The 21,066-nt window shown below is 44.7% G+C and overlaps 1 protein-coding gene across 2 annotated transcripts in view; it reads right to left on the bottom strand.

Annotated features, from left to right (window-relative positions):
* Window positions 1-329: 329 nt before the first annotated feature.
* Window positions 330-21,066, bottom strand: part of ATRN (attractin) — a 153,065-nt gene continuing 132,328 nt past the window's right edge. Inside the window, exons 26-29 of one of the 2 annotated variants that reach the window (XM_032859078.1) lie at window positions 15,108-15,186; window positions 10,639-10,746; window positions 5,382-5,500; window positions 330-3,051 (exon numbers count right to left, since the gene is read on the bottom strand). In XM_032859078.1, coding sequence (XP_032714969.1) covers window positions 2,562-3,051; window positions 5,382-5,500; window positions 10,639-10,746; window positions 15,108-15,186 — 796 coding nt within the window. In that variant the 3' untranslated portion in view covers window positions 330-2,561. The remainder of the gene's footprint in view (window positions 3,052-5,381; window positions 5,501-10,638; window positions 10,747-15,107; window positions 15,187-21,066) is intronic. The other variant, XM_032859076.1, reaches the window with a different exon arrangement.

The following is a 21,066-nucleotide window of genomic DNA, read 5'->3' as shown; positions in this document are numbered from 1 at the left end:
GGTCATCCCTGGCCAGACACAGCACCAAGAGGCTAACAGATTCACGACTCCCTTGCAGAGCCAGCAGCGGTGACAGCAACAGGCCCACTGCCTTTGATGCTCCTCACATAACGCTGTTTAAATGGGCTCCAGGCCTGATTTCTCCTTTGTGTACTGACAGACGATTTCTGTTTTAGAATCAACCGATTCATACCAAATGCATCTGGACACACTGGCACAACGGGGATGCTTTTTTTTTTTCCCCTGGTTTTGTTATCAATGTATCAGGGCCCAATGAGAGGACTTCTTTAGACCTGGATATCCGGTATGTGGCACAAAAACGTATCAGGTAAAACTCAGACACTGTTACATTTAATAAAAATAACATTAGCATAGTTTTCTGTTTTATGTACACTCTGAAAGTCTGAACATTCTGGACACTACTGTATAATTATGTACAAGTGCAACATCAATGTTTTCATGACTATTTTAACTTATATACAGGCTCTCCTGTGACACGCAGCCATCTCTCTGAAGTTCCAGATGATTCCCTCTGGGTAACTGGCTCCTAAGCCGAGTGCCTCCTTCTCCTGCCACTCCCTTCCTCTGGCCTGACCCCGGAGGAAGCTGTTTGCCATTGGCTGCAGAGGATAAGCAGGTGGATTCAGCTGTTTCTCCACTGTTGGAGCAAAGTAAACATCACTTGCTCCTTTTTCCTTCCTTTTTAAAAATAAACTTTTAGGAAAAAAATAACAACAACAAACCAGGTGGTTATGGGACACGGTGCATGTTATTTCAAGGCCTGGGAACCCATGGGGAAGAGACTTCTTTGGCCAAAGAAATACTGGTCCTTTGAACAAACAAGGATTTTTCCTTGTGGGAGTTCCTTCTCCAGCGGCCTCCCTCTCTCTGCCAAGAGGCCTCATGGCAATTACAGGGGGAGGCGCCAGTCTGCGACAGGCTCTCTGTGGGTGCCGTGATGTGGAGCAGGGGTGTGGGAAGCTTGGAAGAGAAGGGGTCTTATCTAGAATTGTCTGCTCTTTGCCAATGATGTGAAAAAGCAGCTTTTTGAGAGGAGAGTCTCCAGGTAGAGGTGTTCTGTGCATCAGATAGTGTTTTAGGGTTCAACTTCCATGGAAACATCTTTCCAGGAAACTCTTCATGGGTGAGGGGTTGGTGCTGGGAAAGAGACAGCACTCCTACTCTAGGCACTGCATTTAAAGGTGAAATGCTGCAGTCTTTGCTCTTTTGAGTATTAATTTCTCCAAACTCACAAACGAGCGTGGTCACCTAGAGATCCATCCCTACGGGATAATGCCAGAGAACCCAAGTTTTGAAGCGGAAGGGAGACCTGGGGAGGCTGCCGCATAATGCCAGAATCCAGAGCACCATACACAGGGACCCCACAACCCGCAGGCAGCGGCCTGCGGAGAAGAGCAGGACCGCCCCGCCCCACTTCAGCGTGGTCACTTTCCACATGGCATGGTTATTCCTCCTCATCCATTTTCTCCATGTGCTTTTCATCCTTCTCGGTGGTCCCTGCCCTGCCCACAGCCAGCACCCGGGGCTGGGAAGGCAGATGCGGGTGCCGAGCCGAGCCTCTCCTGGAGGAGAGCGGGCAAACCAAAACGTTCCAGGTCCTTCTCCAGGCTCTGGTCATGCAGTTCCACCCGCAGCCTGAGGATGACCCAGCAGCTCAGGGCAGGCTACAGGGCACACTGCTGCTCTGACGCAGGGATCCCAAGCGCTGGCATGCTCTTTTCTGCCCGAGAGAGACACGTGACATGGACAAGTCCCTTCCTCAGTGGTGTCCTGGCAGGAGCGGCCAGAAGGGCTGGAGCCAATGTCAGGCCTAGAGTGGGGGGCGGGGGGGCAGGGGGCACAAGAGGACCACACCTTATTTAGTGGTCTTGTCTTTTGACAGCAACATCAACAGGAGCTTTCACAGTTTGGTCATTTCTGCTTTCCTCTCAGTCCCTGCTGCTAGGTTAAACGTTCCCTGGGGTGAGAAAATTCTTTCCTGGCTGCAAATTAGATTTTAGAAAAAGAGCAGATTGCCAATGGTAGCTATTTAAATTTTGTAAGAATGCAGGAATGCAATTATGGAAAAACTTAGGCTTACTAACTCTCCAATTGCTAGATCTATTTAAAGTCTAGGCACTTAGTGTGTGTGTGTAAGTGTGTGTGTGAGTGAGAAAGAGAGAGAGAAAGAGAGAGACAAGAGAGAGGGAGAGACAGAGGGAGAGGATTTCAAATGGATTAAGACTAAATTAATCAAGTTGCTATAGAAAACTACCTATTACATCAGTTTACATTCTAGGTAACACTGCTGACCTTGACATTTAAAATAGCCCCCTTCTACCTTAGTTTGATATGATTCAAAAGAGATGGACCATTGTGAGTTCTCAACTAGAAAAAAGCTACTCCCTGCAAGAGAGAGATTTGCCTACGTCGTGCGAGAATAAGTAGCACATCTTTTAAAAAAGATAGCAGGCTTCAGATGAGAACGAATTCATTCATCTGACTAGTTTTTAAAAGACCATGTTCAAGAACGACTGGTGGTGAATGTCTACTTGTAAACACTACATCTTTTGTTTTTTTTTGCAAGTTGAGACGGCCCCAAGAACAGTTTTCCGCAAGTGAACCTGAGTGTCGCTCCCAGCTCTCTCACTGGCTCTGCCCCAGCCTCCTCCAGCAACAACTGGATCCCCCCTGGACCTGCTATTCAATCCATTATTTCCTATGCAAAAGTAAAAGGTTAGATGCTGGAGCACAGATGGGAGAAACCGGCAAAGAAAGCTTGTGAACATGCAGAGGAGTCGGATGTGTCGAGGGTTTCCAGTCTTCGGCCCGCTCCACGCAGCGTCTCCCCGCCTGCCCCCTCCCTGCAGACGGCGCCGGCACGCCGCCCCCCCTGGCTCGCTCACGGAGAGTCCCCAGCCCAGCCTCAGATGCAGGTCCCGGGCTGCGCGGGGGGCTGCTGCTTCCGGTTTCTCACGGCTCCTGACTTCTCTTTGTACGCTATTGGCATCTGCTGAGAAATGTCCACCAGGGCGCTGGCCACTGCGAGACCTGGGGGGAGCCACGGGGAACACGTGGTGAGGAGCAGTTTGCTTTGTTTTTAAACATAATTTCAGAAGACAGTTTTTTGATTTTTGTTTTTTTACATTCCCGGGGTGCAATGAGCAAATAAATAAGTACAGAGGGGAAAAAACCTTCCTTCGTTCCACACTGTGCTTCCCTCCACCCCAGCATTGCTTTCAATAGTTTTTATATATTCTTTCAGGGTTTACTGATGCAAACACAAATGCATATCCTCCCCCCCACCACCACTTTTTACACAACAGATGTAGCTTGCTGTTCAGCAGATCAACAAAGCAAAGAGCTCTGCCGGGCAGTTGGAGCACTGAGACAAGATTACAGTCACGCTCTAAGTGCTACATTTTTCCTGCAGGCCTCCAGAAGGGTGCCAAGAGAAAGCAGCACTGTCAGTAAATTCAGATTCATTCCACATCACCCAGCCAGCACTAGTTATTTTCGTTATCTATCCTATGACCAGGTTAGGACAGACTCTGGGGCCAGGCTTTGGAATACCTAAGGATCTTTAACCATCCCATGCCTCAGTTTCTTCATTTGTAAAATAGGGACAATAACGTACAGGGCATGTGTGAGGAGTCACTGAGTGAACCCACGAGAACATCTGAGAATGGTACCCGGCTCGTCACCTCACCACCTCCATCACCTTTGCTTTAGGGACTAGTGGTTCCATTCTTCGTTTTGTACTAGGAACTGATTCACCTGATGTTTGGTGGGGAAGGCACGGGTGTGGAGAGCTGGATTCTCAATGCATGGGAACGAGCCAGTGGAGGCTCAGAGCCCTGCTGAGGTTCTCAGAGGCCATGTTAGGGCCGCCTGTTACTTCACCTATAAAATGGAGGCATTGGGGGCAGTGGGGATATATTTTATGTAAAGTGCCTGGTGTGCAGTGGGGAATCCACTGTTTGGAGACACTGTTTTGAGCAAAGGCAGAGCCAGGTGCTCTGGGAGTCCAGAGGAAGGACCATCTAAAATAGGGAATAGAGAAGAGACCATCTAAAATGGGGGGATGGTCTTACTTGGGGAGGGTCTCAAGCAGTGAGTAGGCCTTCATCAGGAATTGAGGGAGATGGGCTGGGCAGGAATGGTCACAGTATGGCAAGCCTGTCACTTCCTACTCTAGCCAGGGCCTTGCTCTCAGGGAGTACAGGCCAAGTTTGCTGAGCTGGGAAGTGACAGGAGACAATGCTCCGGAGTTCAGGACATTGCGTCATTCTGACCTTGACATGGGTAAGGCTGATTTAGGAGCTGAACTCATATTCCCAGGTGAGAGCAAATCAAGCAGTTCCCCTATGAAATGAAGACAATAAAGCCTGGCCTGGCTGAGCCTAAAGGCCTCGCTCGTGAGGACCCAGAAACCATTTCAAGAGCTCAGCCGGAGGCGGCTTTGGATCTGAAGGCTGCACTCGCTGCAGAGCTCCGGGCTGGGCAAGGATTCTAGAACATACTTTATCACAGACACGAGGCTTTCTCTGGCTAAGGCAACCCTGACCCCCAAAATCATTTCAACTGAAAGCTGTCTAAAACGTATGGTGCATCTTGTCTGAGGCATCCCTCAGAGTATTCCACAATTAATCAGGATATTTCCAAAACTGTATTCCATATCTCCCTGGCCTTTGATAAGAGGATGTCTATTGAAATCATGATCTGTATACTTGATGGAATTGCATAAAAGAAACTGGTAAAAACGTGGGGCAGTAAAGTATTAAAATATTTATGATAGTTACATGAAAAAAGAAGAATAAAAATGAGATCTATACAATTATTTCAACAAAGCTGGCCAGGGCTGGAAAGGAAAGAGAACAATGAACACTGGTGGATTGTGAGTACATTTCTAAGACTTCGTATAAGTTGTTAAAACTGTGCCTTCTGTCTAAAACAGAGTGAAAGGCAAAAGAAATGCAGCAGTGCTAGAAATACCAAGTTGAGGGTGGCCAGCTTGAAGGAGCTAGCTGGGGCCACTAGAGTAGGTAAGACGATTGTGGATGAGCATATGGCTGGAGGGCAGAAGGCCTACAGTCAGGGCTGAACAAGGGAGAAAAGCCAGAGCCGGCAAAAGGCAAAAGCACAGCAAGGGAAGGTGTGGCCGGGAGTGTCACCACCGTCGGGAGGCAGAGGGAACGGGGTGCTCCCAGCTCATCCCTGGGAAGGAACCATGACCTCAGGACAGACAGTGTAGGGAACACCAGGGACAATGGGATCATCTCCCTGGATCCTCACAATGACAGGAGGTAGGCACAGGCCTCCGGTTCATTATCACTTCTACACCCATGTTCACGTCCTGTTCGTCACCGGCCCTCATCTACTCACCTGACTGCCCAGGAGGAGGGATTCCACCAAGGCCTCGAGGGAGCCTCACAAACACAGAGAGGACAGCAGCTCTGTTGCCAAAACACGGCTCCAGGGCAATGGGTTTGGGAACAGTCTGGTGGGAGATAACAAAGAACTACCTAAACCGGGGTTTCTCACATGTTAATGATGCAGCCTTCATTTCTGAAATTTTTTTTCATTTTTAATAAAAATTTAAATTCAATTAATTAACATATAAGGTATTCTTGGCCTCTGAGGTAGAGGTCAGTGATTCATCCATCTTTTATCAGTCTTATATAACAACCAGTGCTCATTACATGTCCATCACCCAGCTACCCCATCCCCATCGTGATTTTTAAAGATGTCCTCTATTAGTTTCTATTGCTGTGTAATCTTGGTTGCTTACGGCAGCACTTATTTTTTTATAATTTTTCATTTTTTTTATAAACATATAATGTATTATTAGCCCCAGGGGTACAGGTCTGTGAATCATCAGGTTTACACACTTCACAGCACTCACCATAGCACATACCCTCCCCAATGTCCATAACCCCACCCCCCTCCCCCTGGCAACCCTCAGTTTGCTTTGTGAGATTAAGTGTCTCTTACGGTTTCTCTCCCTCCCGATCCCATCTTGTTTCATTTATTCTTTTCCTACCCCCCAAGCCCCCCATGTTGCATTTCCACTACCTCATATCAGGGAGATCATATGATAGTTGTCTTTTTCTGATTGACTTATTTCGCTAAGCATAATACCCTCTAGTTCCATCCATGTGGTCACAAACGGCAAGATTTAGTTTCTTTTGATGGCTGCATAGTATTCCGTTGTGTATCTATACCACATCTTCTTGATCCACTCATCTGTTGATGGACATCTAGATTCTCTCCATAGTTTGGCTGTTGTGGCCATTGTTGCAGGACTTATTTATTATCTAGCTCGGTTGGGCAGGTCAGAAGTCCAGAAGAGCTCCATAGGGTTCCTGCTTACAGATATAGGTCTGTTCATCCCTTCCATCAGTTCTGGGAAATTCCCAGCTCTTATCTCTCCAAGGTCTCCAGGATCTCAGCTCTTATCTTCACAGGTAGAAGTCAAGTTAGCATCTGGGCTGGCTCTTTTCTGCAGGCTCTAGGGAAGGATCTGTTCAAAGCTCTGTCAGGTGCCCTCAGGTGGCCGGCAGAATCCAATTCCTTGCAACTGTAGGTCTGAGGTTCCCACTTCCTTGCTGCAAGGGGCCACTCTCTTCCAGAGGCTTCCTCCCGCAGCCCCTCCAGCTTCAAATCAGTGCTGGCATGCCAAGTCCTCTGCATGTTTCCTCTTCTGCCACCACACAGAGAAAAACCCCTCAGTGTCTTAAGGTCTCAGCTACCTTGGGATTTGTATGATTTCTGCCCAGTCCCTTCAGAGCAGCACTTAGAATAGTGATGGACTGAAAAACCATGAGTGGGGAATTGTGGTGGCCATCTTTAGAATTCTGTCTCCATACCCCCAAATGTGTCATTCATTTTTTTCAATTTGGTTGAAGAAAATGACTTCTGGAACCGCTGTGGCTGCAGCACAGGAAGGATGGGTTAGGTGAGAGGACAGTGGTTTAGATCAGTGTGGTGACAGCGGCGCAGGTGTGTGCAGGGGTGGAAGACAGAATCAAAGACATGTGCTGATGGACTGACTGTCCGATGAGAATGACAGCAAGCACGGACCAAGCACAACTCCAGGACTTTGGCCTGGAGCGGCTCAGATGATGTACAGAGTTGGGGGCAATATGCCAAGCGGAGGTATTGGGGGGATAATATCCACAGCTCAGCTTTGGATAGGTCAACTCTGAGACTGCTGCTAAGACAAGTGGGGATGCTGAGTAAGCAACCAACTGGATACAGGAGTTGGTGGCTCCCAGGAGAGCTCTGAGATCATGGTGTTAAGATGAACCCACGATGGAAAAGATCACTGCTGTGGGTCTGAATGTGTCCTTCTAAAATTCGTGTGTTAAATCTTAATGCCTAATACAATATTTGGAGGTAGGGCCTCTGAGAGGTGATTGGCGCCCTCATTAGAGGGACCCCAGAGAGCTCCCTAGCCCCTTCCACCGCGTAAAGTCAGAGTGAGAAGGCACCATCTACGAACCAGGAAGGGGGCTCTCACCAGACACTAAATCTGCCAGCACCTTGATCTTGGACTTCCTAGCCTCGGAGATTCTGAGAAATTTCTGTCATTTCTAGGACACCCAGTCTCTGCTACTTTGTATGCAGCTCAAACAGACTAAGACGGACATCAAAGGAGTGAGTGTAGAAGGCATGAGAGGAGGCCCAAAGACCGAGGCGGACCTGCACCGCTCTTAGAGGTGTGGGGAAATGGAGAGCGTTAAATAGAGAACACTGAGCCAGAGCAGCCAGAAGGTGAGAGCGTATGTGTCCTGGAAAGAGAGTCAGTAAAGCCTTTGACAGAGTAATATGTATGGTGCCTCTCAGTACTTTCAATTTGTCTATTTTTTTTAATCCCACATATTGTTATTTTATCATATTTGCTTAGATGTGTATATGCTTACCATTTCATTTTCTCACTCTTCCTTCTTATTCCTCAGTCCATCCTTCTGGGTAGTTTAACTTTCTCCCAGCACATCCTGCAGACATTTCTTTTGTACAGGTCTGTGGTGGTCAACTCTGCTTTCCCTCTCATCAGAAGAAATCTTCCTTCTGTCCTCGTTCTTGGAAGGCAGTTTCAGGGGCACGCTATCCTAGACTGGCAGTTCTCCTCCTGATGTCATTTGGAGACATTCTTCCACACTCGCTTGGCTTCTGGTGTTACTAATGAGAAGTCAGCTTTGCTCTGTCATTTCCTTTTGGTGATCTTTTCTCCGCCCCCCCCCCCAGTTATTTTTTAATATAATAAATACAGATAACATATACCATCTTAACCCCTTTTATTTTTTAAGACTTCTTTTATTTGAGAGAGAAAGAGACAGAGACAGAGATAGCGAAGAGAACACAAGTGGGGAGGAGAGGGAGAACCAGACTCCCTGCTAAGCAGGGAGCCCAACACAGGGCTCAATCCCAGGATCCTCGAATACAGACGCTTAACCAACTGAGCCACCCAGGCACCCCCTCCCCATCCTAACCCTCTTATTTTTATTTATTTATTTATTTATTTGGTGGGGTGGGGGCGGGGAGGGTGAGAGAGAGCACAAGCAGGGGGAGTGGAAGGGAGAGGGAGAAGCAGACTCCTTGTTGAGCTGGGATCCCGATATGGAGCTCGACCCCAGGACCCAGGGATCATCACCTGAGCTGAAGACAGACATTTAACCAACTGAGCCATGCAGGCGCCTCCCCCCAACCCTTTCTTCCATCCTAACCCTTTTTAAGTTTACACTTCAGAGATATTAAGTATCATGTTATGCAACCATTACCACAATCCATCTCCAGAACTCTTCTCCTCTCACAGAACTAAACCCCTACACCCATACTGACTCCCTATGCCCCTCTCTCCCAACCCCCTGACAACCACCATTATACTTTGTCACTGGGATTTGAATACTCTAGATAACTCAGAAAAGTGGAATCATACAGTATTTGTTTTGTGACTGGCTTATTTCACTTAGCATAATGTCCTCAAGGTTCACCCATGTTGTAGCATGCGTCAGAATTTCCTCCCTTTTTAAGACTGACTAATATTTCCTTGCGTGTATAGGCCACATTTTGCACACCCATTCATCTACTGATGGACATTAGGGTTGCTCCCATCTTTTAGCTATTGTGAATAATGCTGCTATGAACATGGGTGTGCAAATGTAGCTTTGAGACCTTGCTTTCCATTCCAGCAGGTATATCCAGAAGAGGAACTGCCAGATTACATGGCAATTCTATTTTTTTTTTTTTAAGGGAGACCAATACTGTTTTCCACAGCAGCTACATGATTTCACATTCCCATGAACAGTGCGCAAGCATTCCGATTTCTTCACACTGTGGCAATCCCACAATATAGTATAAAAGCCACGTTAGGTCTTCTTCTTTTATCCTCCATATTCTTATCATTTGTCACAGTTTCCATCTTCTTGTCTCTCTGTTCTGCATTCTGTGTAATTTCTTCAGATTCATCTTCCAGTTCAAAAATTCTGTCTTCACTTGTGTCTGACATGCTGTTTAATGTGTAAACTGAGTTATTTAAAAAATCTCAACCCCTATATAGTCCATGTTTTTTTTTTTTTTAAGTTTATTTATCTACTTAAGTGATCTTTACACCCCATATGGGGCTGGAACTCAACAACCCCGAGATCAAGAGTCACATGCTCTACCAACTGAGCCAGCCAGGTGTCTTCGTATGTTCCATTTCTAATAGTTCCATTTGGTTCTTTTTAAGATCCGGTCCTTTTTGATTTATGGTCTCCTCATCTTTACAACTCCATCTTTCCCATCTTTAAACATTTCAGACAGAGCTATATTATGTGCCTGAGATGCCACTCTGACATGGGAAGTTCTGTCTAAACCACTGTCCATGGCGTCTGCTAACTCTTATTCCCAGTGGGTTGTCTCTCTTGTTCTTGGTGAGCTCTGATGGCTTGATCTTGATCTGTGGGGATCCTACATGGCTGGACTGGGGATGCTTTCCCACAGAGAGGATCTGCACCTACGTCAGCAGGGAGTCACCGTGTGTTACCAAGCTGAAACCACTTCAGACCACACATCGTTCTGGCTTGGGTTCACGATTTATTCTTTTTGGGGGTGGGGGATAGGAGAGTATTCCCTGGGAATTACACCTACTTCCTTTGAGCTCAGTAATGCTTTAATAAGTATTTTAAAATTCAGGATCTATAGCTGTTTTCCCAGAGTATCTGAAATATTTCATCATTTTGCCAAAAGAGAAACTTTTCTCACTTTCTTCCTCATTTCCTTTTGGAGGAGTCAGAAATATTTATATTCCATGGAATGCATAGTGACTCATAATTTTTGCCCCTTTAAGAAAATTCCCTAAACTCCTTATAAAAAGCAATGTTGCAATTTAGCTCTTTTCCAATATAAATTTTAAAGTATTATGTCACAGAATACTTAATAAGAATTTGAGGCAAACCATTTATATTTTCAAATTCTTTGACCACGAGAATGCTTAACAACATGAATGAAAGACTGAAAAATGAAAGCAAAAGAATATGTGACATCGGCGTGCTGTCTGATGGCTAAAGAGAGAGAGGAACACATAATTACGAGGCAATAGAATAAGGCTCTTGTTCTCTACAAGTTTTCGGGACTTTTGAATCACGTTCTCACCTTTATACTCCCCCCAATAAGATCAGGAGGCTCTTCATCTGTTTCCAAGGCAACGTTTACGGAGGCAAAGGGGCGACTGGCCATCTGCTGCATCTCTCGAAGAAGTTGCTACGGAGTAATATTATGGCAAGTGTTAGCAGACCGAGTGCTGAGGGGAATTTAATAAGGGATGCAACATATTAAAAGTACCTCATCCTCCCTGCTTCAAACAAATCAAGTCCAAAACGTTATTTTTGAGACAGCTGGAGAAAACTGGACACAGACGAGGTATCATCAGGACTTACTAAATTTTGTTGGATGTGATGACAGCACTATCGTTGTATATTAAAGAAAAAAAGTCCTTACTGGTTAGAGATACAGGATAAGTACTAATGGACAGAGTGCTGTGGTGCCTGCTTGTTAAGTACATGAAATAAATGACGTAGCCCTGTCTCCTCGTGTTTTTATTACTAAAGCCAGGCTTTCTTCCTTCCTACTGAAACTTGTACTGAGACTGCAGATAGGAATGGAAAGAGCTCTCTGTTCCCAGGGGTGGTATAAGCTGAAAACAAAAACATGTCAAGTCTGGCACAGTGAGAGGCACAAGCAGGGGCTCTGGATTTAGGGAGGCTTGGATATGAATCTTTGATCCAATGCTTTCCAGCTGTATCACCTTAAAAAAAGGTGTTTAAAGTCTCTGGGCTTCAGTTCCCTCTTCTCTGAAATGGGTTTTTAATGTCCTAAGAGTGTTAGCAGGTTCAAAGGAAACACTTCAAAACCCAGCTCAGCGCCTTGCACATGGTGGGATCAATATATATCAATCATGTATCATTGAGGATATTAGCAATCTGGGCATGTCACTGAAGCCTGGAGGTCGGTCATGCCATGGAAGACAACCAGGCCTGACTGCAAACCGCCCCCTTGGAACTATGGTAGGAAGGAGATAGAATCTTAGTCTGGATAGATCAGGGCTCTGTTTTAGAAGGATATTTTTATCCTAAACATTTTCTTAAAACACTAACATTCTACATCTCGTCAAGCTGTTGGTCCACTTACTCAACAAATACAAGCGGCAACCCTACTTTGGGTTCTGTGCTATTCTCAGAGCTGGAGTCACAGCAGGACAGAGCACCCACGCTCCTCTGGTTTGGAAGTTCCTTTGGGAAGAGTGCAGGAGGTAATGTGTGTAGGCGTCCAGCAAGCCCTTCAGGAGTGTCAACTGCTATGACTTCTGTAATAAATCCCAGTAAGTCATTTCTTCTACAAATCTGAGAGGGATAAGCCATGACTGAAGCTGGGGAAATGCCGAAATATATTCTCAACAGCTGGGTTCACAGTTAGAGAAATTTTAAATGGCAAGGGTAAAAGCTTAGTTAATTTGTTGATAAACACTGTTGTCATAAGCATACTTTTTTAGGGGTGGGGTAATTCTTAAAGAAGTTTAATCTGGGGCTTCTAAAGAAATTTAAATGATTTAAAAAATAATATGCTGGGGGAGCCTGGGTGGTTCAGTGGGTTAAGGCTTCTGCCTTCGGCTCAGGTCGTGATCCCGGGGTCCTGGGATTGAGCCCCACATCGGGCTCTCTGCTCAGCGGGGAGCCTGCTTCCCTTCCTCTCTCTCTGCCTACCTCTCTGCCTACTTGTGATCTCTGTCTGTCAAATAAATAAACAAAATCTTTAAAAAAAATAATAATATGCTGAAGAAACTATTATTCTTACGGAACCTAAATAAAGCCTATCCTAACCCTGCAAGGTAGGAATCTTCTAATTCTTCCCTCCTCCTTGATAAAGCATGCTCTCTGGTGTGGCTAAAGAAAAGAAAATCTCTCCTTCACCAGACATTCACCATTCCTACAGAATGAAGAAATAGCTTTTTAAATTTTTATTTAGAGTCATAATATACTTTTAAAAAACCTTTTTCTACAAGGTGTTCATCCTCTCCATATTTTCTTTCAAGTATGTTGCAAACATTTTCTAGTCGGCTGTCTTCACAGACTTATTTTTTATATACTTTATTACTTTTTATGCATGCAAGTCGCTACTCTACTGTGCTTCTATCATCTTATCTGAAAATAGTAACTTTGCCCCCTTTCCAATTGTAATAAAACTTATTTCTCTTTCTCAGAGTGCACAGCTTATAATATCCAGAACAGAATTAAGTGACAATGGGGCCTATAGGACTAGGCACGTGGCCCGTGAGGACTGAAGTCCCAAGTTTAAAGCCCAGTTTGGTCTCATAGTAACTGTGCAATGAGGCACAGAGTAATTTATTTTTCTGCCTCCCCGAGCTTCGGTTTCCTCATCTGTGAAACAGGGTCAGTAAGTATTTCACAGGCTTGTTATGAAGAATAAATCAGTTAATCTATATAAAACCTCTTAGAACAGTGCCTGGAATTTAGAAATGCTCAAATGCCAGCTCTTCTTAAGACAAACTTGTCTAGATTTTGTTGGTACAACCTCTAGTATTTTTATATCATGAGTGATGTTGGTTATCTGGATATTCTTTATAGTGTTAAAAGGAGGTATTATTTTTGAGTTTACTAAGAGTTTAGTTTTTAAAGCAGGAACCAGTGTTGAATTTCAATAAATGACTAAGTGATTACTTGGCCACTACTAAAAATTTAGGTACTATTTTTACCCACTGATATAAGGTATTCTTTTTTTTTTTTTTTAAAGATTTTATTTATTTATTTGACAGACAGAGATCACAAGTAGGCAGAGAAACAGGCAGAGAGAGAGGAGGAAGCAGGCTCCCTGCTGAGCAGAGAGCCTGATGTGGGGCTCAATCCCAGGACCCCAGGATCATGACCCGAGCCGAAGGCAGAGGCTTTAACCCACTGAGCCACCCAGGCGCCCCTGATATAAGGTATTCTGACAGGGTTTCTGGGAGCAAATGATCCTTTTATTACACTGGTAAATTAGACTGCTCCACATCCAGTCACTGTGTGACTGGCCTTTGTTTTGGTTTCAAAGTTTCTATGCATACAATGAATTAGGACTCTTTAAGCTTTCCATCTTTTCCCTTTATCTGGAACAGTTTAGGTATTTTGGAAATAATTCTCCTAAACACTCAAGGAGAAATAGACCATTATGATTATTTCCATAAGCTCATCTCAAATGGAAACTCCTAGGGTAATGCCCTTCATGGAGAGAGTAATATTTTGATACCTTTCAAATTCCTTCTCTGGCTACTGGTTTATTGAGGATTCCCACTTCTTTCTTACTCTGTTTGGATAACATTTTTTTTTTTAAGAACACTGTACAATTAAAAAAAATGGTACAATTCATTGGGTTTTAAAATGTATTAGTAATGGGGCTATTAAAAAAAATTCCTCTGAATATGTTACCCACTGAATTTTAAGAATGATAATAAAAAGGATGCAACATTACCTCTGTGCTAACATCACCTTTATGTGGGTCAGAAAAGGGGTCACGGCCCCCAGGAGAAGGCCCTCATTACAGACATTAATGTTCTGGTAACAGTACTGCGGGTCTCTGAGTTTTGATTTGGGATATTTCCGTTCTCTTCTAAATCTTATCTGTAGATCAATTTTTATATAGAAAAGGGCATGAATAGATACAGAAGACCGAGGAGTGCGGTCAGCCTAGACCTCAGTGCCCTTCCATATCAACAATGCAATAGGAGACAGGACTGCTAGAAGGCAGAGTAATAACATCGGTGAAAGGTGTGATAAATGAAGAGTTTATGCTGTCACTTTTAACCAAGTTTATTTATTTGACTGGTCACAATTGTAAATATTTGTGAGACTTAGTATTTTTTTTATTAACATATAATGTATTATTAGTTTCAGGGGTACAGGTCTGTGATTCATCAGTCTTATACAACACACAGTGCTCACTACAACACATACCGTCCTCAATTTCCATCATCCAGTCACCCCATCCTTCCACCCTTCCCCCCCTTCAGCAACCCTCAGTTTATTTCCTGAGATTAAGAGTTTCTTATGGTTTGTGTCCCTCTCTGGTTTCATCTTACTGCATTTCGATATTACTTTTGGAACAGAGTTCTGGATATATATCAAGACTCATTAAAAAAATGAAATTCAAGCAAAAACTTAACTAGACACTGATTTATCTTTGAGCGATGAGACATTTCTGAGATGCTTAGCTGGTTGATTTTACCCTCCTTCTCATGAAAAGCCCTACTTCTGAGCCCCCAGATCTCCTGCCTGAGTTAAGGACAGACTGCTGCTAGAAAGAGTAGAATTAGCAGCTGTTAAGTCAATACTAAAGACTAAAAATACTAAAGATTCCTTTTAGAAAGTTAAAGGCATGTGGTACAGAACTAATTTTACTTTATATACACTAATCCAAATCTACAGACCACATTCTGCAGACAGGGCAGCCCGAGTCCCCCTGTGATATGTCTATCAATTATCACTAAGTCGCTAAAACTGACTTGCTTTAGAGAAACAGAAAAGAAGAAGCTCTCACAAGGCATTCATGAACCTTCATCCCCTGAGGCTTACCTCTCTCCGCCTGGAGGCCCAGCAACTTTGTTTGATCTTCCAAACCACAGCAGCCACCAGGAGCAAAGAGAGGAAACAACTGTGAGGAAGGAAAGTACTGAGTTATTATCCCAGCCCCCAGAATCAGTACTATCACCCACCCATGCCTCGGCCAGGCAGGGAGGGTCACCCCAAAGCCCAACTCCGAGCACTTTTTTCACGACTCACCACAACCATGTCCCAGCTCACAGGAAGCAAGTGCGAGAAGCCTGTGAAGAGCTGAGCTTCCGGACTACATATACTGCCCCCAAAGGCACTGGCTAAGAGCTCCAACCGCCCACCGGGCCTTTTATCAGAATGGCCCCTCAAGGCTTATCCCAAAGAAGAAAAACAAAACCTAGAGTAATAATAATGAATGACACGCATGCTATTTAATTGACTTAGCAAACCTTTACTGATAATCCTTAAAAAATGAGAAAAGTTCGTTATTAATGTAACAACCAGTTTTTCATACGGAAGAGGAAAACACAAGAAGAAATAAATGTATATATAATAATATATATTCAATCATAGTTTTATAAAATAAACTCATATAATTTTTTTTTTTTTCTTTTTAAAGAATTTAACTATCTTTATTTTCTGGTTAAAAAGAAAAAAAGGGAGAGGGGGGAATAAACTCATATAATTTTTATAAAATAAAATGATCAACCTCAAGCCAAAGAACTTTCTTAAAAGTATTAGCAGAGAATAACTCGCCACTGGTCTTATAACTAAATGCTTTAATGTTCTCTCCTCTGTAAACCAGGTGTGGATGGTTTGAAAAGCAACCTCAACAGCAGACAGAATGACGGACTTCTGTTAAGCACAGACACAAGGCATTTGCAGCACAGGTCTGCTTCCGGAACTGCAGCCCCAGTCACCCAGCTGCTGGCTGGAGGTAGGCCCTCAAGCCGGCTGCAGGGGGCGCGCTGAGGTGTGAGGATGACTGAACTCCCACACTCTCAAGGCTCCCACAGCCCCCCCGCTGCCCCAACATGAATGAAGGAAAGACATCTCCAATGAATTCCCTGATGTCAAAGAGAAGGGGCTTGCCAGGGTCATCACTGGGGGAGAGCCTTCTGGTTCCTGTCTTACTGGGCCTCTCGGCTGTCCTGACTCTCCTGGTCCTTGTGCCTCCCTGATGGTCTCAATTTTCCTTTTAATCAATACTCTATTGAGGCAGGTCCTGTTCTAGGCCCATAAAATACACCCATGAACCGGACAAAAGACCGCTATTTTCATGGAGTTGACATTCCATCAGGTGGAGATAAAAAATAAACAAAATAAACAAGCAACTTATAGAGCAAGTCAGAAGGTAGTAAATGCCACGGAAATAAAAAGATGGTAAGGAAAAGGGGGTCCGGGAGTGCCACTATCACTCTAAAGCAGAACGGTCAGAGTGTGTGAGTCTTATTTCTTGAGAAGGTGACATTTGAGCAACACTTGGAGGGGGTGTGGAAGGTGGCTCAGGGGAGTTCTACAGACACACCTGGGGAATGGGCGTGGCTGTGCACAGCAAGAGGCAAGGAGGAACCTCAGGAGGCTGGCATGGCTGGAGCGTGGGGGGGAGATGGGTCACAGGGAAAGGCAGAGAGGTAAGCCCAGTAGACCTTGGGAGGCCTGCAGGCACGCTAAGGGTACTGGGTTTTACTGACTGAGATGAGGAGCTAACTTAGTATTGAAGCAGAGAAGTTAACACAATGTAACTGATGCTGAGGAGACTTTTAGGGTTGCAATGGCAGGAACAGGGAGACCAGTAGTCTAGGAGACATGATGTGGCTCAAGCACTTTGGAATCTGGACATAATGTGAAGGCTGAGACCACAGAATTTCCTGATGTGCTGGAGGGAGGGGATGGAACAGAAAAGTTCTGGCCCGAGGAACTTGCCATCAACCTAGACAGGGAAGGCTCTGGGCGGAGCAGGTGCAGGACAGCAGACAGTGTGAGACACGCCGAATTCTGAGATCTCCACCTAACCGCCAAAGGGAGAGGTCATGGACAGACACATGAGCCTGGAGGCTGGGTGCCAGGTCGGGCTTGGAGGTGGCGTTTGGGAGTCATAAGCATACACAGTTAACCCTTGAACAATGGGAGGGCTGGGGGTGCTGACCCTCCGCACGGTAGAAAATCACGTGTAACTTCTGACTCCCCCCAAACTTAACTACTAATAGTCTACTGTTGACAGGAAGCCTTACTGATAGTATAAACAGCCGATTAACTCACATTTTATATGTTATATGTATTATAGGCTATATTCTTACAATAAAGCAAAGGTAGAGAAAAGCAAATGTTAGTAAGAAAATCATAAAGCAGTGCGTGGGTGGCCCACTTGGTCAAGCATCTGATTCCTGGTTTCGGCTCAGGTCACGATCTCAGCGCCGAGTCTGCTTGAAATTCTCTCTCTCTGCCCCTCCTGCTTGTGCTCTCGTGCAAATAAGTAAATAAATCTTAAGAAAAGGGGAAATCATAAGGAAAAGAAAGTACATTTACTGTACTGTATTTATTGAAGAAAATCCACGTATAAGTGGACCTGCAGGAAAAAACCTGTGATGTTCGAGGGGCAGTGGTGTATCTGAAGTAATAAATCTGGATGCGGTCCACCCAGGGAGTGAATTACAAATATAGAAGAATGTCCTGGGGGGCACGCCTCACCCAGGAGAAGTTGGGGAGAACAGGGAGAAGCAATAAAGGAGTCTCAGGGTAATCTGTCTTTCTTGGTTTCCTGCTTTTTGTTATTTTAATTATGATAGGAACACAAGGAGGCAGCAAATCCACATGAAAGGGCAAGGAGGGAATGAGAACAGCTTCCAAGTTGGTCAAGATGCCACCAATACAGTTGAACACAGGACTAAGTCTTTGGAAGCGAGCACCTTGGTGCCACTCAGAGGCCTCTCCTAGGACTACCCTCAATCTAGAGATGTAAGACAGTACCGCTCAGGTCTGTGTCCTCTTCCCCTCCACCACCTCCTGGCCTAGGGGCTTCCATCTTCAACACAGATTTGTTAAAAACAACAGCAACCCAGTTTCTTCTACTGATTCCAGCTTTTTTTTTTTTTTAAGATTTTATTTATTTATTTGATAGAGAGATCACAAGTACGCAGAGAGCGGGGGCGGGGGGGAGCAGGCTCCCCGCTGACCAGACAGCCTGATGTGGGGCTCGATCCCAGGACCCTGAGATCATGACCTGAGCCGAAGGCAGAGGCTTAATCCTCTGAGCCACCCAGGTGCCCTCCAGTTTTTCTAAGAAGTGACACAAACAGCATACTAACACACAGTGATTGTTCCTCAAAGCTGATATGTGTATGAGATTTCTCCTAGGGTAATACAACAACAAAGAACATTCTAGTTATTTCAAAAAAGGTGGCACTCACTGATTTACCTCCCTTCTTTCCTTCCTACCACAGTTTGGGTATAGGTAGTGCTGTAACTCAGTGTTCACCCTACTGCAGTCCCTCTTGTCAACTGTTTTCTAGATTTTCCCATGTAAATGAAATTTAAAGAAACATTAAACTGTGAAAAATTTTCAAACATACACACAAGTAGAGGAAATGATCTAGTGAATTCCTACGTCCATCACTTAGCCTTGGCAATTATTAACATTTTGCCAATGTCATTCAGAGATCATCAAAGACGTGCATTTCTCTTTCAAAACTAGGACACTAGCCCCAGGCTAAGGGTCTCTCACTTTCTGTCAGCTCTGTACCTAAGGAGAAAACAAGAAACATTTCACCTTTTTGTCCTAAGCCTGTTCTTGCTTTCAAAGGTTTATACTTCCCTGAGACTATTCTCAAAAAAATCCATGCCTTGATTCTAAGTTTCTCTTTCTACCTCTAGTCTATGTCTTTTGCAAACTCACAATTTGTGTGAGAGCTCAGTGTTTGGGACCTCTGTTTCTCACCAGCTTAACTATTGTGCAGTTAGAATGATTTTTTGTTTTTTTTTTTAAGATTTTATTTACTTATTTGACAGACAGAGATCACAGGTAGGCAGAGAGTCAGGCAGAGAGAGAGAGAGAGAGAAGAGGAAGCAGGTACCCCACTGAGCAGAGAGTCTGATGCAGGGCTCGATCCCAAGACCTTGGGATCATGACCTGAGCTGAAGGCGAGGCTTTAACCCACTGAGCCACCCAGGCGTCCCTAGAATGATATTTTTGAGAGCATCCTGAACATTCTCTCCAGAGGGCAAGACTATTAACTAATGGTTATCATTTCCTGTACTCACAAATCTGGCTTTTCTAAAACTACGTATGCATTTTCTTGGCCTGGCCTTGACCTCTAACCCAGCTTGAACACAGAGACACACTGCTTCTTACTGAGCTGCTGCAACTTGCACTTCACTATTCTGGTCAGCATTAGATCCAGAGAGGCAGGAACCCATACTCCCGTCTATCTTCTGGAATGTGAAATGGACTTGTCAGAATGTTGTCAGTGTGGCAAGGGTCTAGCAGAAGTTCAAGTAATTAAGTTTTACAAGAACATTGTATCTCGCCTCTAACTGAAATTCCCATTACATGCCCTCTACTGGGCCAAGTGATGTGACATCACCTATTTCTCCTTTTTTATCCTCACTCAGACATTGGCCTCTAAGGCATCTGTGACCCCAGCCACAAAGATGTCCACAGAGTGTTGGTCCCTCTTACTACTACCAGTTGTCCTGACCACCCTGGCACCATGCTCCCAGATACAAAGCCCTTTCACATACATGACTTCATCTGATTCTTACGGCAAGCAAGCAATGGGGTCTTATTATTTCCCTCTTCATTCACAAGGCTCCTACTGGAGTCTCAAGTAGCATCTCATTAAGATACAAAGAGGGCTTAATGGATTTGTCAGAGTCTAGAGTTTACTTCACTGTGCCTGAGTTTTGAAGTACTCTTTCTAACTCCCCTCACAATGATTTTCTCACTTGAATCCCTGAGTGCCCTGTACCGCACCCCCCATTCTCTTTTCTGTGTTATCTGAGCTGTTCTTCAGAGTGCTGCTTAGGATTGTCTGGATACCTTTCTTTTCCCCTTATTGTCACTTAGATCCTTTGGGACCTGGTTAACTTGCTTGGGGAAAATATTTCATTCCTCGTGTTCATAAAAAGGACTCTTTTCTAAGTTAAAAGATCATCATCATTCTGAGTTCTTAAACAAACTCCGGGGGTGGGGAGCACTGGGTTCTTGTCCAAAGGTTCCACCTTCAAAAGAAGAAATGACAAGAGCGCCATTTGTCCTTGTTTGCTACACAAGATTCCACGGTCCCAGCCAATTCTGATGGTATCACTCAGTCTTCCACCAGAAGGGACGACTCCTTACTGGGCTGGTACCTGGCAGCAGGGTCACCTCAATCTGTACGCATGTTCCAAGAATATACGTAAGACCTGCTCATGAGCTACCGAATTAGCATGTGGCCTCTACATGCCCTTGAGAGCGTGCCATCAACGGGCTCCACCAACTTCTTTCCCTCAGAGAGGCTGGTCCCTCTGGTTCCTTGAGACTCAGCACTTCTCCTGAAGATCTAGTTTACATACATGTATTTGCATGTGACTGTGTGCTAGGGGCTGGAGAGGTGTGTGTGTGTGTGTGTGTGTGTGTCTGAAAGAGACAGTGCACCTGTTCTCTTAAGCTTTGATTCTGGGAGCACAGATATGAAGCAAGGAAAAAACTGTGGGAAGTACCATGATGAAAATTAATACGGTTCTCTGGGAGAGAACAAGGGAAGACCATTTAGTTTGGGGTTCTGGGATGTGGTCTTGGAGGAAGGAACACTGGGCCAGGACCTGAAGGATGAGTGTGGTATAATTAAAAAAAATGTTTGCTTTTTTTCCCGAGTTCCTGGTATAGAGCTCCTAATTTTTTTTTTTTTTTTAAGATTTTACTTGTTTATTTGACAGAGAGAGAGATCACAAGCAGTCAGAGCGGCAGGTGGGGGGGTGGGGAGCAGGCTCCCTGCTGAGC

Source organism: Lontra canadensis, unplaced genomic scaffold (assembly GCF_010015895.1).
Source record: "Lontra canadensis isolate GAN:19392208 unplaced genomic scaffold, GSC_riverotter_1.0 scaffold16, whole genome shotgun sequence".
NCBI classification, from domain to species: domain Eukaryota; kingdom Metazoa; phylum Chordata; class Mammalia; order Carnivora; family Mustelidae; genus Lontra; species Lontra canadensis.
This window is presented reverse-complemented; position numbering and strand designations above follow the sequence as displayed.